The sequence below is a fragment of the Delphinapterus leucas genome, chromosome 4 (genome assembly GCF_059928025.1).
Source record: "Delphinapterus leucas isolate spDelLeu-1000000601 "Yukka" chromosome 4, BTC_Dleu_Yukka2, whole genome shotgun sequence".
Classification (NCBI taxonomy): domain Eukaryota; kingdom Metazoa; phylum Chordata; class Mammalia; order Artiodactyla; family Monodontidae; genus Delphinapterus; species Delphinapterus leucas.
This window is the reverse complement of record NC_143132.1, coordinates 33,288,384-33,303,208: the sequence shown is the minus strand read 5'-3', so window position 1 is coordinate 33,303,208 and position 14,825 is coordinate 33,288,384. Positions and strand designations below refer to the sequence as shown.

General features: G+C 39.0%; 1 protein-coding gene across 1 annotated transcript; it reads right to left on the bottom strand.

The window, feature by feature from the left end:
- Window positions 1–262: 262 nt before the first annotated feature.
- On the bottom strand, window positions 263–997 carry LOC149749293 (endogenous retrovirus group FC1 Env polyprotein-like). The gene has a single exon (XM_089909881.1). It carries the CDS (start codon window positions 995–997, stop codon window positions 263–265), a length of 735 nt encoding a protein of 244 aa, XP_089766007.1.
- Between the last annotated feature and the right edge of the window lie 13,828 nt (window positions 998–14,825).

The window sequence follows — 14,825 nt, the reverse complement described above, 5'->3', positions numbered from 1 at the left end:
AAGGCTGGGCTGGGTTCAAAGTCCCCAGGTCAGTTCCTGGAACTGGGTGGTCCGGAATGTCTCCAGGGCAGTTTCTGGAACTGGGTGGTCCGGGGAATTTCGGTCTGATGCAAACTGTGAATCTGATTGTTTTCCCCTGCCTCGGGCCAGTTGGCCTTACATCCCGACATCTTTGGTGTAATGGGGCGGTGTTCTGATCTCTGGCTACTTCATGCTGAATGGGGGCGTCGAAAGGGGAGTCGGGCGACCAGAGGTCCGAGGCTTAGGGGAGACCAGTGAGGGGTTCTGTAGGAAGCAAGGTGTAAGAACCGAGGAGCGTTTGGTTTGTGTCCACCCGAGAGACTTCCTCCATGCGCCTGTGAAGGAAGCTAAGAAAACAGGGAGCAAACGTGAGCAAGATACAGATGAGAATTAAGGGGCCTAAGATTGGTGTTAGCCAGGTATAGAGGGTGGATCGCCACCAATCGGGAACTGGGGAGGCGGACTGTTGGTGTTTGCGTTGGAGTTCTTCTCTTAAGTGATGGAGGGCTTTTACGTTGTTTTTGACGAGTCCTGTTGCATTGATGTAATAGCAGCATTCCTCCTGTAGGAAGAGGCAGGTACCTCCTTTGTCGGCCGTCAGGAGATCCAGGGCTCGTCGATTCTGGAGAGCGACTTGGGCTATGGGGGTGATTTGGCGCCGGACAGAGGAGATGGAGGCGGCAGAAGCCTCGATGGCTAGCTGGAGCTTCTGTTCTAGGTCACGGGATGTTGAGACACTGTGTGTTATGGCTCCTCCCCCGATGCCCGCAGCAACGAGAGAGGAGGCGAGGGAAATGCCTGCGACTATAGGGAGAAAGCTGGCCCTTTTTCGTCGGGTAAAGGGCGGCGTGATTAGCGAGGAAAATTCGGCTTGGCTATACAGTGTGAATTGTGGGACGAGAGTAACGGGGATACATGGGAAGGGGGAGGAAGAATTGATCTCTTTTGTGAGGGAACCATTGCACCACCAAAACATGCCTGGTGGTGCTTCAACTGATGTGTTTACCGTGAGGGATGAGTTGCAAAGAAACCCAGTATCAGCTAGATTTGGGCGGCTGCCGTAACAGATGGTGAGATTTTTTGAATCAAGGAGGCTGGAGGGAAGCCGGGTTCAGGCGAGGGGAGAGATCAAGAGAAATAGCTGGGTTTTCAATGAATAGTAGGTGGAACTCCTGGATGCGGGAGGGGCCCAGGAGGGAGAGAGAGTTGTGGCCTAGGAGGTCGACCAGCCGGTGGGAGGAAAACACGGTTAGTGGGTGGGCCAGAGTCAGTTTGAGTGTTTGTTTGGTCAGTTCGGCTGCCGCTGCTAGAGCCCCGAAGGCATGGTTGCCATCCCCGAATGGTTGAGTCCAGCTGTTTGGAGAGGTAAGCCACGGGGCGGTAGGAAGGCCCTACAGGCTGGGCAAGGAGTCCAGTGGCTATTCCGGCCCGTTCATCCACAAAAAGGTGAAAAGGTCGTTTTGGGTTGGGCAGAGAAAGGGGAGGAGAAGACATCAGAGAGTTACGGAGGGTGAGAAAGGCCTGTCGAACGGCGGAAGGAGAGGTGAGGGGTCCTTGAGGGGTTTCTTTAGCAGCCAGATATAAGGGTTTAGCGAGGAGGGCAAAGTTAGGGATCCAGTGTCGGAAAAATCCTATAAGGTCCAAAAAGGAGAGAATTTGTTCCGCTGTTTCCGGAGGCTGGAGTTCACGGATAATCCGGGTGCAGTCGGCTGTTAGACCTTTTGTGGTAGGGGTAAGGTGGAGCCCCAGGTAGGTTACAGAAGATACAGATAACTGAGCCTTGGCTGGGGAGACCCGATAACCGCGAGAGCCAAGGTAATTGAGGAGATCTGCAGTATGTTGTCTTGAGAGGCTGAGAGATGGGCTACAAAGAAGGAGGTCATCTACATATTGAAGGAGTGTGCTGGGGGTAAGGGAGCAGGAAGTGAGGTCCCGTGCCAGCGCCTGACCGAAGAGGTGAGGACTGTCACGGAAGCCCTGGGGAAGAACTGTTCAGGTGAGCTGACTGGAAGTATGAGTATCCAGATCCGTCCAGGTAAAGGCGAAGAGGAAATAGGAGTCGGGATGAAGGGGGATAGTGAAAAAGGCATCTTTGAGATCCAGAACCGTAAAGTGGGTTGTGGATGGGGGATATGGGAGAGCAAGGTGTATGGGTTTGGTACTACTGGGTGGAGAGGAATTATGCCCTCATTGATTAGTCAGAGGTCCTGGACCAGGTGATAATCCCCAGAGGCCTTACGGACAGGCAGGATAGGGGTGTTGCAGGGAGAGTCAGTGGGGATAAGAAGTCCCTGGTTTAGGAGTCTGGTGATAATAAGTTGTAGGCCCCTAAGGTGAGTCTCAGAGATGGGAAATTGGGGCCTTGATGGAAATTTGGAGGGGTCCTTTAGGCGGATGAGAATGGGGGAATGATGTGTTGCTATTATGGGCTTAGAAGTATCCCAGACTTGGGGATTGATTGGATTCGGTGTGATTGGAAGAGGGGGATAGGAGGGGGAGGGTTCTAGAGACACGCCGAGAAGAGGAAGCAGGAGTTGGGAGGAGGGGACCTTAGGGTCAAGTCTAACCAGCTGGAGGGAGGTCCCTAAGTGGAAAAGGACATCTCGGCCTAGCAAGGGAACTGGGCAGGATGGTAATGACTAAGAAGGAATGAGTAAAAGGGAGTCCTTCGAAATGACATGGGAGTGGACAGGTCTGGAGTGGGAAGGATGGTTTGCCATCAATACCCATGACCGAGATCTGGGAAGGAGAAACTGGCCCGGAATAAGTAGGCAGGACCGAATAGGTAGCCCCTGTGTCCACCAGAAATGAGATGGACTTACCAGCTACCTGTAGGGTAACCCTGGGCTCGACGAGGGTGATGGGGGTCTTCGAGTCCGGGCGCCGTCAGTCGTCAGCCAATCCCAGCAGTTCGAACGGTAATGCCGTTGGGTCGGCCTGCCCCCTGCGTGGAGATGCTGAGGGAGGGCCAGTCGTGGGGCAGTCACTCTTCCAGTGGCCCATTAGCCCGCAGCTGAGACAGGGCTTAGAAGGAGGTTGGGGATTGGGACATTGGCGAGCCCAGTGGCCTTCTTTTCCGCATTTGAAGCAGGCCCCCGGCGGGGTTGCCTTTTGCGGACCCCGTGGATGCTATGATCCACGGGAGATGGCCGGCCTTAGGGCAGCTACAAGAGCTTGGGTTTGGAGGGCCACCTTCTGGTGCATCCGAGCCTGTCGGCTGGATTCTGCCAAATCCTCACGGCCATTATAGACTTTAAAGGCCATTTTTACCAGATCTCGAATAGGGGTTTGAGGGTTGTCTTCTGCCCGTTTTAATTTCTTTCAGATGTCCGGGGCTGATTGGGTGATAAAATGGGTGGCTAGGACCGCTGCCCCTGCCGGGGTGTCGGGATCCAGCCGGGTGGATATATATATATATATATATATATATATATATATATATATATTACCAACTTTAGGGATGAAGTAAATTCTTTTGTGTTTGTGGACAAAAATCTCTTTAACTTTATTTTTTTTAAATATGTTCTTAATTTATTTTGACTTTTCTTTCCTTATTCAATCACATTTGAATGGATTTTACAAAAATTAAAATTCTACTTTTTCTAGACTGTTAGCCCCTTAAGGGGGCTCACACACGACTATACAACCAGCAGAGCACTATGCAGAGAGTTAAATTTTAAAAATCTTGACTTTAGATAAACTGTGGGTTGTCTTCAGGATTCCAAAGAAATTGGAGAAAAGCTATTGCATTTTAATAACCGCTGCCTCTAATCCATCCCAGTAGTGGAATGGAGATTCTCAGAAAAAGGAAGAGATTGGGAAAAGGAGCCTGATTTTGATAAGAGGAAATGACTCTCATAGGGTGGAAATCTATCTCGAGCACTTCAGCAATGCTATAATAAGCTCTTTGATTGAGGATGATGGAGGTACAAAAATAGCAAGGCTGTGAGCAGTAAATGAAGCTAGAGAGACTTGACTAAACGCCACAGCCCCAGAGCAAAGCATACGTCTCAGGATGACTTATTAAAGAACATATTTACCAAAGCTGCAAATAAAATTGGGATTTGGAACAAGTTGGTTATTATGTTATAATGATAACTGTACTAAGTGATAATATTTGGTGTTTTTAAAATAATTTTATGATCAGTTAACCAATATTTATTGCTGAGGTACCAGGTATAATTTTGTTTTAATTAAAGAAAATTTCTGTGCATTGCTTTTGTCTAACACCTAATTAAGAAAAGCAGTTGGCTTAAACTGTGAGTTCAGTTTGTGCCTATGATTCTTTTTCAAAGTTTCTGCCTATTAAATGCCTTATTGTGCTTTGATCTTAGAATGCTTTAAAAATCTCATTATGCGTTAAATGGTAGAAATTTTCCTCAAAGTTTTACCTCTTCAACTTAAACCACTACAATGGTAGCAGTAATTTCATAGTTATAAAGGTATCTGCTGAGTCAATGGAAATAATTCATTTTATATATAATGACTAAAAATACTTATAGCTACTAAATACTTAGAAACATAACTATTTTTATAATATTTGAAGAGTACAATCAAGATGCATTTGTTATATATTCAGTATGTTACATTTGGGAAGAAAAGATAAAAAACATAGAAGATACATAATATTAAAAATGAATATATGAATTTTCAGACGTAGTAAGTAGAGCTACTTCAAAAATATCTTACAATTTCCTTTGAAACTGTCTTAGTCAACATATTGCTCTTTGGTACATACAAAACATGAGAATTACTCATTCTGAGTGATAAAGGAAACTTGAATTAGAAAGGGTAAAAAATGTAATTGCAAAAGGTTCATGATGGCAATACGACTGTTAGTGGTATAAGGCTTATATCTGCTAACTGATATTTTAAAGGGATTTATGTGCATTTGCTACTGTGATCTACGCAGTATTTTTTTCCTTCCTTTACATGACTTCATTACTCCTCCAACGTATAATCACAGTGGCTTTTCTGTCTCTGAGCTCCTGAGTGGCTGCAAGGCATAAATGTGTCTAAAGCAAATGTGATGAAGCCCCCTCGTAGACATCCGAGCTCTCACTCTGAGCAGCGCTGGAATGCAAGCTTGCCTCCCGTGAGCCTTAATGCCACAAATTACTCATTTGGAACTAAAACGATGATGCTGTTTTCTTTTGAAAACAAGATAAATATTACAACTCTAAACTGCACGAAACTATTTGAAAAGCATTATTTCCTAGTCACTTCCATGTATTTATTACTCTGCGATCTACTTCTGAACAAACATTTTAGTTATAGTGCCTGTGATTGGATCCACAAAGATTCGTGGTCAGGATGCTAGGATTTCTAGCATCTGATCTAGAAAAGGCCTTCTTAGAGTATAGATCTCAGAGGCCAGGGCTAGTTCAGCAGTAACAGCAACAAAAATGGGAGGACCTAAAGATGATGTTTATTTATTAATATTATCTCATTTTCTTTTTCCAAATAAAAACCATTAGAAAACTACCATCATTTACCTCCATTATTTTTTAAAATGAAAAGACAATATCAACATATAAATTTAGAGAGAAAATATTCTTAATTATTCTTATTGGAATGGATTTAGCTTATGAAAACTTGCTTCATTGTTTTTATGTTTAGGTTTAATATCTTATCTCTGTCAGGGGAAATCTTTATGTTCAATCTAGTTGGTGTCAGGAGCAGAAGACTAGGAAAAATATTCAAGCTTTTCTGAGATTGCAGAGAGCATCATGTTCCTGTTTCAAGTTCCTTAAATCTTTAACGGAACTGAAAAATCACCTCATAGAACAGCTAGAGAGAAGTCTTTTCAGTAAGAGATACCTCTGTGTTAAGGAGATATTAACTATTTTTTGTAATATTTGAAGAATGCCATCAAGATACATTTGTTAAATTTGTATTTAGAAGGAAAGTTAAAAACAGAAGTGACACAGAGATTAAAGAATAAATATATGAGCATTGCTGGACACACCTAGGCAGTAGGTGGGGAAAGTCCTGCTATCATGATAATTAGACTAAGAGAACAGGTAAGTGCAGCATGGTTTGCTGAAGGGGCCGATAGACCAGGTGCAATGGATTTATTACAGGAGCCTGCATGCTACAGAGCATTTAGGATCACAGAAGTGCTTCCTTCTAAGTTCCAAAGGAGGAATTAGTGTCGCTTTCCCCCCACATGGGAGGTAAAATGAATTCCAGAAAGAAGGGACATGAGCAAACCCCTGAGGCTATAAAAAAGTAAGGTAAACGTGAGGAAAGTAGATAAAGTGTTCCATAGTCTTCCCTAGAAATTACCCATTCTTATAACTGGAATTTAGCCGATTAAATAGTAAGCTTGAAACGTCAGGCGGTCTACTCAAGTCAATGGTAGGTCAGACCAGCATCTATGTACTTGATTGCCTACGAAGCATCATTGAGATGCTTGACCATAGCAAGAAGGATTTGTATTCTCCCTGGGGCACCCTCTATCTGATGACATTTTGCGTATATGACAGCACATCCTAACCTTCCTGGCCTCTTTAGGTATGTCTATAGATTACAGGATGCCCTTTCATGGGGAAGCAGGATATGAGTAAAGGTCAACATGGGATTACTTACTACATGAGAATAATATAGAAAAAATAAAAATGGCATTGATATAAATGATATAAATTCTCTAAAGTGATTAGATCAGCTATCTCCATTAGTGACAGGAAAAGTAATAGGCAAACTGCAAACATTCTCCTCAACTTGTAAAATTTTTGCCAGCTTGAAAATGTAAATGTAAAAGAAATAAGTAAATCATTTCAAACATTCACATCAAAATATTTGATAACACTTTTAAAGAACATTTGAATATATTATTCTTATTATGCAGGGTATTTTAAATATCAAGTATCCCTATGAGTAAGTAGAGTTGTTATGAGTTTATGAATATGTGTACCTGCCTATTGACTATTTATAGAAAATAATCCTATCACAATTATGGATTTATGTTAGAAAAAAATTCCCTTTTATATTTAACATAAAATAGAGATTCTTATGTATCTCCCTCTTGTTTTCACTGATTCATTTTATGGCTAAATCCTCAAAAGGGCAATGAATGACAACCAAATTGATTTTTAGTTTCAAATCTGTTAAATAAAACATCTGGCACCATGTGCAGGTACCGTGTTTTGGGAAATTTCTACTGTTTTAGTGGTCATTAACAGTACCAAGTAATGTGTTAAACCAAGCCTGTGGATATTTTTTAAGTAGATTATATATTTTCCTCAGGATTTCTTTTCAAATATAGCCTGAGCTTTCCCTTAACTAATTACAAGGACTTAGCAAATAATAACAGTATCAAAGAAAGTGACTAAAACATGGAAGAAGACAAAACAATTGCTGCTTTGCAATGTACATTGCAGCTAACTGCATTAGACTATTAAAACTTAATAATAGAATTTATGCCATCAGCATCTGTAGTCATATTATATCTGTAACAGTATAGAATGTCACATAACTGAAGTTCATGATAATGAGTCCAAGTCATCAAGAAAGCATTAAATTATATTCTGTTTCATCTACTGAAGAAGCAGGGAAGCACAGAGTACATTATATGTATACTTGTATATATATATGCATTTTAAGGCCAGTATTTTAGTACTTAGTCCTGTGCCATGAGATTATACATATTTTCTAAGTATTATGGATTGTGAAGGATATATTATGTTATTAAGCCTTCATGCCTAAACATACTTAGAAGTCTATTTGGTTAAACTTTGTGGTTAATAGTAGTTTGAAGGGTATTTTCAGTTTCTGTGAAATGCGTATAATTACCAGTGGAATTACTAACATATCAGAGTTTTAAAAATATGAATACCCTTAGTAATTATCTTGAATCTTGAAAAGATTCTCATTGCAGATAATAGCAGGTAAAACTGGATTTGCTCCTGCATTCAGCAATCATTTACTGAGCACCTTCTATGTGCCAGGAACTAAAGAAATAAGGTTTAAAATTAATAAGTTACAGACTTTGTCTTATCTGTATAATGCTCCTCTCTCTGCAGTGGTGACGGGGAAGGTGCTAGCAGGAAACACACATTTAAAATAGAATATGAAAGGGCTTAGGAAAATCCATAAGGAATATATGAAAACTGTAAGCTTTAAGTTTCCGCGTCACTTAAAACTGTTTTGTTGTTGAATTAGCCTTGATTGAAAAGAAATTAGATAACCTTCAGAATAGTAAACGCTTCTACACTTTTCCTCTCCTGTGGATTTGTCCTGCTCTAGAGCTCGTGAGCCACAACTACTGAGCCCATGGGCCACAATTACTGAAGCCCGCATGCCTAGAACCCGTGCTCCACAACAAGAGAATCCACCGCAACGAGAAGCCCACACACCGCAACGAAGAGTAGCCCCCGCTCACCGCAACTAGAGAAAACCTGCGCGCAGCAAAGAAGACCCAACGCAGCCAAAAATAAATAAATTTATTAAAAAAAAAGATTCAGAGGTACCAAGAATAATACAGAAATCTACTATATATATACTTCTAAAGCTAAAATTTATATCCTTTTCTAACATTTCATGTAAGTTTGGCAATAAGGTTATTTTTAAACACTTTATCATATAAATGTTATGGCTGCAAAGACAATGAGGTGCCCCCAAAAGACATTTAAATGTTTTTCATTTTTTAATTTATTTTGTCACTACTAAATATTTTTGTATATTAAAAATAACAATCATTATGGCACAACATGCATCAGACAATTACCCAATTATGAACAAAGCAAATGTATGAGTCAGAAATAATTTAATACTTTAAGAACTGGGATTAATTTAGATGACATTTTCATATAGAACTTTTTCTGGTTCCATTTGTTAGAGTTTAATTTACTTGCAAGGATACTCATAACTGTGCTGCATCTCCAGTATTTAGTTTAAATGTATTTTTTAGAATATTTATTATTGGAAAGATATTTGGTGATATTTCTTTTGGAGACATTTTTATGGAAATTATAGTTCTAAAACTGTTTTACATATATACATATAAGAACACATTGAAACTTAATCATAGGTCAAGTAACTTTTCGTTTAATTGCTAATTAAAACCTGGAATGGAAGCTAAAAAGCTTCATTTTTTGCTACTTTCTAATAATTAGCATCAATGTGATTATACTCTTGTTTAAAGCCTATCTAAATTAGCTCATTAGCCAGCATGGTTACTTACAAACCTCAAAGAATGAAAAAAAAAATCAATTTCATCACATTTTTATACTGATCTCAGGGACCATGGCAAGTAAATTCATCACCATCTGTGTCCATAGCCCTGTACAGTATGGCATATGTGTCACACCAATTACTATGCAAATCCCCAAATCAACCCTGCCTTAATTCCACAGTGACATTGAAGTATTATCTGGCTTAAATGATCACAAGGAAAAAGTTTATTCTTGAAATTAGTAATGCAGATTTTCCTCTAGCTGGAATTCATAGGCAGCTAATAGTCTCCCTTTTGAAAGTAGACACATTTTAAATGCAACATAGTTAAATATATTCTCAAAATTAAGCAATAAAAATATAGAAAATGTGCTAGGTGACCTAGTATATTAAATATGCAAAAAATGTTTAAAAATATTGTTATAGAGGTAGTATAGTATAGAGGCAGTAAGTTAAAAAATGGTACCGTGAAAATAATTTTGTCAATATCCTCTCAAAGTAGACTAGAATGTAATGGGGATTGTATTCAGTTTAATTTAAGATTGATAAGTATATTAGTTAAAAATAAAGAGGATTTGATACTCTCCCTTTTTTAAAATATTGAGTAAATGATGGCTCTTCTACTTAATTTCATTCGCCCTTTTTATCTCATGCTCTTCTTGATTTTTGACTTCTTCCATACAATCCATTTCCCAGCATCCATAGACTTCAACATGCTTCTTCAGCCTGTTATATTCTCAATCTATTGTGTCCTTATCAGAGAATTATTTTTCCTATGAGTTTAAAATTTTTTCTAAGCTGATTTGTGGTATTTTCCTGCTAACTCTAATTTTGCTTTAGATTATCTATGGCAGGTGACTTTCTTTATTTATTAAGTGTTGTACTAGGTGCTTTTTACATAAATAAGAAAGACACAGTTCCAATCAAGCCTTCATGACTAATCTTGTAGCGCAAATAGACAAATACTCCACTGTGCTAGTGCTTCCATTTTATCTATGACATTTCTCTCATCATAACACCAAAATTGCTTCTCAACTGTTGTGATTCATTAATGCAGTCATTCAACAGTGAATGAGCACCAGTCTAGCCATTTAGAGTACAATGCTGAAGAAGAGAGACAAAATCCCTTCCCTCAGGAAGTTTACGTTCTAATGGTAAAGCTGACAGAACTGGACAATAAAAAAAATAAATACACGGGGCTTCCCTGGTGGCGCAGTGGTTGAGAGTCCGCCTGCCGATGCAGGGGACACGGGTTCGTGTCCCGGTCCGGGAAGATCCCACATGTCGCGGAGCGTCTGGGCCCGTGAGCCATGGTTGCTGAGCCTGCACGTCCAGAGCCTGTGCTCCACGACGGGAGAGGCCACAGCAGTGAAAGGCCCGTGTACCACAAAAGAAAAAAATAAATGAAATAAATAAATACAGATTTTCCTCAATTTACAAGAGAGTTTTGTCCTGATAACACATTGTGAATTGAAAATATCTTAAGTAGAAAATGCATTAAATACTCCTAACTTACCAAACAACATAGCTTAGCCTAGCTTACCTTAAACACACTCAGAACATTCACATTAGCCTACTGTTGGGCAAAATCATCTAACACAAAGCCTGTTTTAAAATAAAGTATTGAATATCTCATGTAACTTATTGAATACTGTACTGAAAGTGAAAAACAGAATGGTTGTCTGGGTACAGAATGGTTGTAAGTGTACTGGTTGTTTGCTCTCTTGACCCCGTGGTTGAATGGGAGCTGAGGTTACCTCTGCCCAGCATCATGAGGGAGTATCTACCAGATGTCACTAACCCAGGAAAAGGTCAACATTTAAAGTATGGTTTCTACTGAATGTGTATTGTTTTCACGCCATAGTAAAGCCAAAAAAAGCATCAAGCAGAACCATCATAAGTTTAGGGATAATCTGTATATGGATTCCAGGACGGCCCTTTGTGAGGTAACAGTAAGCTCCATGAAGAAAAGTTAAGCAGGATAAGACTTTTGTGAGAGAGGCTCATTTAGATAATCAGGTAATTGAAAAAGGCCTCAATTACCACATGCAAAAGCCTGATTCCATTAACAGGTGACAATATTATAGACCATTTTTTTTTTTTTGCCCCTCTGAATTTTGTTATTAAAAAATCAGAATCTTTTAATCAATTTGACGCTCTTCAGGTTTTTTTTAAATTCTCCAGGTTTCAAATTAAGGTGTATGTTGAATTTACACCATTATACTACAGCTTTTGGAGTAAATTCCAACATCTTTACCAAGGACTCCAGTATCCAATGTTATCAGACTTCTTCAATCCTTATTCCTTCCACTGCATACATATGCTCATCCGTATCAGTTCCTTGACGTTCACACAGACATGCCATGTATGCCCGGCTTTTTTTCTCAAGACTTTTTCACTTGCGTTTTTTCCTTTTTTCTTTTCCTGGATGCCTTCTTCCAAATATTCGTGTGGCTCTCCCCTAATATCCACTCCCATTTTCTTCAGTTCTTTGTGACTGCTATGTCATCATATTTAAAATAGCAGTACTGTCAAACTCTGTGCTCATATATTACTTTATATATATATTTTTCACAACACTTACAGCTACCTGATATTTCATATCTATTATTACCTGTTCCATTAAAATACACCCTCTGCTGAGCCAGGAGAAGAGTCTTATTCATTGCTGTTTCCTCTGCCTAGCACATAGTGGTATGTAGTAAATATTTGTTTAATAAAGGAATTAATGAATAGATATTAAATGACTTTTGTAACCACTATCATAATTTCTTCTTTCTTCTACTGTGGGCTTAGGTGCCCATTTTAGATCTCCCTTTGAAATTGTCAACTCAGGCTGTCATAACGAATTATCATGGACAGAGTAGCTTAAATGACAAAAATTTATTTTCTCACAGTTCTGGAGGCAGGAGGTCTGAGATCAGTGTGCCAGCATAGATGGTTGAGTTCTGGTGAGAGCTCTCCTCCTGGCTTGAAGACTGCCATCTTCTTGCTGTGTCCTCAGCTGTTGAAGAGAGTGAGCTCTCTTGCATCTCTTAAATTTTTTTTTTTTTTTTTTTGCAGTACGCGGGCCTTTCACTGTTGTGGCCTCTCCCGTTGCGGAGCACAGGCTCCGGACGCGCAGGCTCAGCGGCCATAGCTCACGGGCCCGGACGCTCCGCGGCATGTGGGATCTTCCCAGACCGGGTCACGAACCCGTGTCCCCTGCATTGGCAGGCGGACTCTCAACCACTGAGCCACCAGGGAAGCCCCACATTGCTTCAATTTTAAGGGCACTAATTCTTCAAAGGCCCCACTCTTATGACTTTATTTAACCTAAGTTACCTCCTAATATACTCTGTTTCCAAATAAGTCATATTGAGGGTTAGGATGTCAACGTTTGAATATATGGGGAGACAAAGTTCAGTCCATAGCACCCTTCAATCTTCAAATTTCTTAGACTGAAAACACCTCCTACTATAATCCTTAGTAATCAAAAGATGTTTCTTCCAAATGGTAATTTAAAGCTGTTATACTGAAACACAACTGTTTTAAAAAATTTTAAAAAAAATGTTATGCTATTCTTAACCAGTTAGTGACAAATTTAACTGAATCTTGCTTAAATAAGTAACTTCACAGACTTCTGTGGGGAAGAAAAACAAACAGGAAAAGGTTTCTTTTCAGAAATACAAGATAAAAAATTAAGATAACTGTTCTTTAGTAAACTGTAGGTTTTCGACCCACCAATATTTTCATTATAATTATGGATGGGGAAATTCATTCTTTGTAAATCAAGTTTTCTGTAGGATAAAGTATATGAAAAATATTCTTCTGTAAAATAAAATACAATAAAAGGAAAATATTTTGCATATTTCATTTTGAAATATATCTAAAATTAAAACAAACAGAATAGATAGCTAATATTATTTAACAAATAATGGTTAGCTAATAATATTGAAATAAGGCAAGGCCTTTTGGAAATTCCTGACTCACAATTGTCTATTTAGTGTTGATACAGTGTAAAAAACCAACATACTTATTTTCAGCAAAATCCATAAGTAATAATATTGGAATGAAAATAGATGCAATGAGTTATAATATATTTCCAAAACATTATTACCTGCTCTCTGAGTTGGAGGGTTTTTTTTTTCCCCTAATTTAATTGACTTTTTCTCTTTCTATTCAAAAAAATTCAATTCTGTTAAATTATTAATCATTTATAGTGGTGAATGTTATACATATATATTCCTTCAAGCTCAGGTGGTAGAAACCTGTATTTTTAGTCATCGTTATTTAACCTCACATTACCTCAGAAATGTCATTCCCTTGACACTTAATCATGTCAAAACAGTGGCATGTATGTCACATATCCCGTGTGGCAAAGGTTTCTACAGGAACAACATGGAGTCATTGTGACATTTTTCTAATTATCAATAATTTCATTTCTGTGTAGGTAAAGAGCACTTGTTAAACATAAACATTCAGTTCATTTTTTGTATTCTAGATTGATTATGCAACTAGAAAAACATATGTTAAATGTTTTTACATTTATTTCCTACTAATCTCTAAATTGCTTTTTCACTGTATCTGCGTTTAGTGTCATTAAAGACTGTGTGCATGTTGCAAGAGAACTAAATTGTAAACTCTGTGAGCACAGGTATTTTTACTTGTTCAAATTTTTATCTCCAGGGTGGACATACAGTAGATGCTTAGTGAACATTATTAAACAAATATGTAAGTGGATATAAGCAATCCCATCCCAATCTTTAAGCTTTCCTGCATATTTCTTAACAGGATTCTTCTAAGGCATATTCTCTTTACTATCTTATTTCAATAGCACTTAAATTTAAATATCAATATTAATTGTGGGAGAGAAATGGCAGAATTCTATGTCAAGGTTAACTGAGTCAGTAAGATTGTGGTTGGAGAAGATTCGGAAGGGACAATATATACAGTTTTGTCTATACTATGTATTTATTTATACTGTGGGGTTAGTAAAGCATACCTTGTTTATTGACATGTATCAAGTTGGAAAATTTTGTTTTCAAATAACAGAAACTCAACCCAAACAGACTGGAATATTTAAAGAAAAAATTTAGCAGAGACATCTGAATAGCTTAAATAAGGAATAATCCTATAGCGCTGTTTACCTAATTCTGTTTATGTTTTGTTTCTAAGATACATAAACTAGATTCTCCTCATGATGATAAGATGACTTCCAACAGCTTCAAAGGGCTGCATTCTTCCTTGTTCGCCTTTAGGAGAAATATATGTTTCTTATGCAGAAGGATAAGGAATATTTCTTACTCAGAAGCCCCCACCCAATATCTCCTAGGATGGATGCGCCTTTGTGTGTCACGTGATCTACAAACCATTCACAGGTTCATGGGAAGAAGCTGTTGCTGATTGCTCTAAGGCCCACACCTGGAGTTGTACGGAAGGGAGCAAGCCCCAAACTTGGAGTGAACCCTTGTTTGAAAAACCAGGGTGCTGTGGCCAAAGAAAAGGGATAATGAATGTGAAAGACTAAAAGCAGAACATGCCAACCAATGGAGTTTCAGTGATATTCATGTCACTTAGAGCGTTATAAAAGTGTAGGCTCAGGAATCAAATGACCTTAGCTCCTACAAAGAATTAGCAGTTTTTAAGTG

Coding starts and splice junctions, on each gene's coding strand:
- LOC149749293 (XM_089909881.1), bottom strand. CDS start 997: ATGTTTTGGTGGTGCAATGGTTCCCTCACAAAAGAGATCAATTCTTCC.